The sequence below is a fragment of the Sprattus sprattus genome (genome assembly GCF_963457725.1).
Source record: "Sprattus sprattus genome assembly, chromosome: 5".
Classification (NCBI taxonomy): Eukaryota; Metazoa; Chordata; class Actinopteri; order Clupeiformes; family Clupeidae; genus Sprattus; species Sprattus sprattus.
In genome coordinates, this window is record NC_137924.1 from 44943848 (window position 1) to 44948345 (window position 4498).

The 4498-nt window shown below is 47.7% G+C and overlaps 1 protein-coding gene across 1 annotated transcript; it reads left to right on the top strand.

The window, feature by feature from the left end:
* Positions 1-1204: 1204 nt before the first annotated feature.
* Positions 1205-2690, top strand: paqr9 (progestin and adipoQ receptor family member 9). Its single transcript, XM_080838327.1, has one exon. It carries the CDS (start codon positions 1547-1549, stop codon positions 2681-2683), a length of 1137 nt encoding a protein of 378 aa, XP_080694453.1. The 5' UTR covers positions 1205-1546; the 3' UTR covers positions 2684-2690.
* The last annotated feature ends 1808 nt before the right edge of the window (positions 2691-4498 follow it).

Consider the following 4498-nt stretch of genomic DNA (forward strand, 5'->3'; position numbering starts at 1 on the left):
TTAGCAATACAACTTCAACCGCGTCATTCGCAAGGACTTCCAGGACGTGTCTTCGACGACTTGCGTAAATTCACTGACATGCGACTGGTCAGCATCACATATTTATGTAAGACATTAACTGCTCTGTGGACTATTCACGGATGACCTCATGGAAAGGGAGGATTATATCGAGTGATTGAGTAGAGCTACACAGGAGACGCAGTTAAAGCACCGCTAACTACGCACGTCGGACCGCTACTCTCTCTCTCTCTCTAGCATACCTCGTGTCTCCTCAAGACTGATATTTCTCAGAGGGTTTTAACAGTCTTCACACAGAGTCGAGGACAGGCTCAGAGGAACATAGGCAGTTCAAGGACAGCACGTGAAGCCAGTGCCCACGATCACTTGACCGAGTGAATCACACGCTCTGTCGGAGGCTGACGGGTTAAGACATAAAAGGTAACACGGCGACTTCTAATGGAACGGGCTGCCTCTCTTTCATCTTGAGTAGTTGAATACCTCGTAATCCTGCATTCGCGAATACCGGCATGAACGAGTTCCGCTTTCCTGCTGGCAATGCCTTATTATAGGGACAAGTTGATAAATGAGTCAAGGACATGTATTATGCATGAAGGACCGTGAATAATAGAAAGTACAGTCGCCCCACGTCCCGCGGTCCGGCCGATCCACTTGCTTGTCCCACGCGACCTACTTTCACCGGGAGTATTGGTGATGCGAATAAAGGATATTTTGCTTGCATTTGACGGTGTACCCTACTGCAGCTCTACAGTGAGTTACTAGACCGAATCTGTACACGTAACGTAAATATGTCATCTCATAGCTACAGAACGAACGCTTGAACTTGCTTTAAAGCGGAAGCATGAATGACTTACAAACTTGAATACTAAAGGCTTTGCGCAATATTTTAAAATAAGACGGGTCACACTTAAACCAAAGAAAAAACGGAGAAATGTGAGCGTTGTCAACATATCAAAATGGAGATTAAAGATTAGCCTAACTGTGCTGTGAGTTGCTTTGACGTAACCTTTTGGACTGGGTCAAAGAGGCACCTGTAAGGGAAGAGAATGTACAGGATTCAATGCTGTTGACCTTTCCATGCTTACCAAGCTTTCAGTGAAACCCTTGCCTGATCTTTTTTATTTTTGTGAATCTCAGGGATTATTTTTGGATGTTACCTGCGTTGTGTACCATGGTTGAGGCTTCAGTGACTGCCCTTTGCTGGATACAAGCCTCAATACTTCAGTAACAAGGAAATGCTCTTGTATTTTGGCAGTAGTGAAATGTCGTGAGAGAATGGTCCACATTGGACAGTCCACATCAACAAGCTGTTCTACTGACTGAGAGCTCAAACAAACAACCACTTTTTTAACTGTAATTAAGCAATAAAATGATTACCCTGGAATGATGACAGTAGGATTACAAAAGAGGTACTCCACCCTGAATTAGTTTCTATGAATAAGTCATTTGTCAATCCATGCAACTGGACTGAATTGAACCGAGTGGAATTGAATTGAATTGAATTGAACTGAGTCAAATTTAATTCACCATGTGGTCCCTGCCGCTCCTGCGTCACACAGACGTGCCTCCGCGAGTCACCGAAAACTTCATTCTCTCGGGTTACCGTTTCCCCAACTACAGCCTCCGCCAGTGCCTGGCCTCCGCCTTCCGTCCCACCAACGAGACCGGCAACTTTTGGACCCACTTCCTCCCCATCTTCATCTTCACCTACCACTTCCAGGAGGTGTTCGGCTGGGAGGGTGTGCCCGCCCCCTCTGACCCCTTCTTCTACCCCTACTGGAACTACCTGCTGGGGGTGTGCTGTCTGCTCCTGGCTAGCAGCCTGGCCCACCTGCTTAACTCCATGTCACTGATCATCAGGGAGGTCTGCTTCTTTGTGGACTACGGCACCATAAGCTCCTACACTGTGGGCTCCTCCCTGGCCTACTACTACTACATCCACCCACGAGCAGGGCTCCCGCCTCTTGGAGGTGGCATTGGGGCGCAGAATGAGTCGCGCCTGGGGCTGAAGGGTGATGCCGAAGAGGAGTCGTCACCTTCTGTTTGGTTTTGGCTCCCGGAGTTCAAGGTGTTTTTCGACTCGTTCTACATCCCCAGCTCGTGTCTAGTGGCCATCATCTGCGTGCTGGCCTGCTGCAACACGCGCCAGCACTGGCGCACCTACCGCTACGCCATCCGCACCCTCGTCTTCCTCCTGCCCTTCTTCATCTCCTCCACGCCCATCTTCTACCGCCTGCTCAGCCCGTGCCCTTACCCGTCCGCCTCCTCCTCCTCCGCCGCCGCGGACACCACCGCCCACTACTTCTACCGACACTGCTTCTGGCTGGTGGTGTCGGCGCTGTTCAACATCAGCAAGGTGCCTGAGCGCCTGTGCCCGGGCGCCTTCGACATCTGGGGCCACAGCCACCAGTGGTTCCACTGCTGCACCTTCCTGTCCATCCTGGACGAGTTGCACATGATCAAGGCCGAGGTCCGGGCGCTCGTCCTCCACCCGACGCTGGTGCTGCCCCCGGCTGTCCCCACCCCGCTGCCGGGCCCGGCCCTCCTCACCACCTACGGAGTGATGGTGCTGCTGCAGGTCTGCATCGCCAGCGTCATCGCCTGGTTCAGCTGGGGTGCCTGCCTCATTTACACTCCAGTGCAGAAACAGCTGAAGCAACACTGATTGCCAGTGCCGGAAAGTTCCTTGGTGGAACACGTGTAGGTCTGCTGTCAGGCCTTCTCAACTTTTGTTGTGACATTGAGTTTGTTTTATTAACAGTTTTTTTAGATAAATGATGTCATTCTCATTGCACAAATGAGGTTTAAACCCTTTACTGATTCATATTTGACTGATGGAGGCCAGTGATCTGTTTATGTTTTTGACCTTGAACTCTGCCCTGCTCTATGGACGGAAGAAACACTGCTTGAAATTGAGGTGAGAGTTCACCATGTTAGTTCTTCCTTTGTAGCTATTAGCTGTGCTGGGTTATGAGGGAGTTCCAGAAGTTACAGTGTGTTCTACAACAAGATGAACATTCCATCTCCCATGGGGTTGTAAAGGGCACAGAGAACACCAGGGAGTTGTTGCTGAAGGGATACGGTAACCCAGTTCATACCACGCTAATCCCATGTTTTAGGATGTTATTTCTGAATCACCATCCTTTCCCTTTGGTGTTTTTGCCTTGGGTTTTCATCCCAAGTTGTTCCTTAGTACCACATTACTTGCTTGCTCTCTCTTTCTCTCCCTCTCTCTCTCTCTTTCTCTCCCTCTCTCGTTTTCTCTCTCTTTCTCTCTCTCTCTCTCTCTCATGTCTCATTTCCTCTGTTTTTCCCCAAGAGCCATTAAACAGGAAGTCAAGGAGCCACAAACTGCGTAAACGGCTGAGGCTTTGATGGAGGAAATGATAGGGCGGGTTCTTGTGTGGTGATGCACTTTAGGTTCTGGGGCATTTTGTTCCATCATTCATTTCTCATTTAAGAACTGTGATGTGATCTGTGCACATAAATTATTGTGCTCTGGAGTACTGTAATGGAGAAAGTAGTTTTTTGAAGAAATTTACATTGAACATAATCTATGCATGTCTTCTGGTTAAGAATCAGTTAGTGCTTGAATGAGCAACAGAAACAGGAGAGGTGCCATTAAGGCCACAAAGGAAGTTCAGGTGAAGTTAAGGGGTGTCTGTCTGTCTGCCTGTCTGCCTGTCTGCCTGCTATAAAATGCAACACAATGAGCACATTTAAAACAGAAATGTCTTCTTTTGTGGCCTATGTTTTGCGATGGTTTCTGTTTTTTTCCTCCGTAGCATTCAAGCCATACCTAGAATTAGAAAACATATCACTGTTACCTTTATTATGACCTAGTGTTATTGTTCTCGTTTAGGTAATATAAGCAATGGTCCTGATGAATACATCAGGGTTTATAATGAGTTTAGCTTGCACTCAGCACACTGGATGCTTTCAGGAAGTGGTGGTGTCTGACAGATCCCTTGAGTGCAATGCTGGCAGGTGACCCAGCAGCACCATGGGAATGAAACCGAGAGCACTTACCCACTTCCTTTGAGCATTTGGTGGTGGAGACTCCTCAGACCTTTTCTTTGGAAAGGCTACTTTAACAGAGGGGGTGAAGAGAGAAGTGCCACTGTGAAGTTAAGTTGCTGCTGTCTCCCGGGGTCAGTTCCACTCAAAAACATTGAAGACTGCACTTGAATTTGGGGGGAATCTCTTGCAGGTCATCCTGTTGGAAAATAACCAGCACTAGAATCCCCCTACATTTTGATATGTGATATTTACTAACCAGTTTAGTAAGCCCCATGTCCTAACACACATTTCTGCCTGCCAGGACGAGCTTTTTGCCTTAGAGCTTTCAAATGCCTCTGTCACAAGGCCATACATAAAGGGACTGTGACCGTAAAATAATGCGAGTTGTAAGAGGGTTATTATTTTTAAACATGTTAGATTAAGATTTTAAATTGTATGTTTCACTTATTTCCGCATCAAG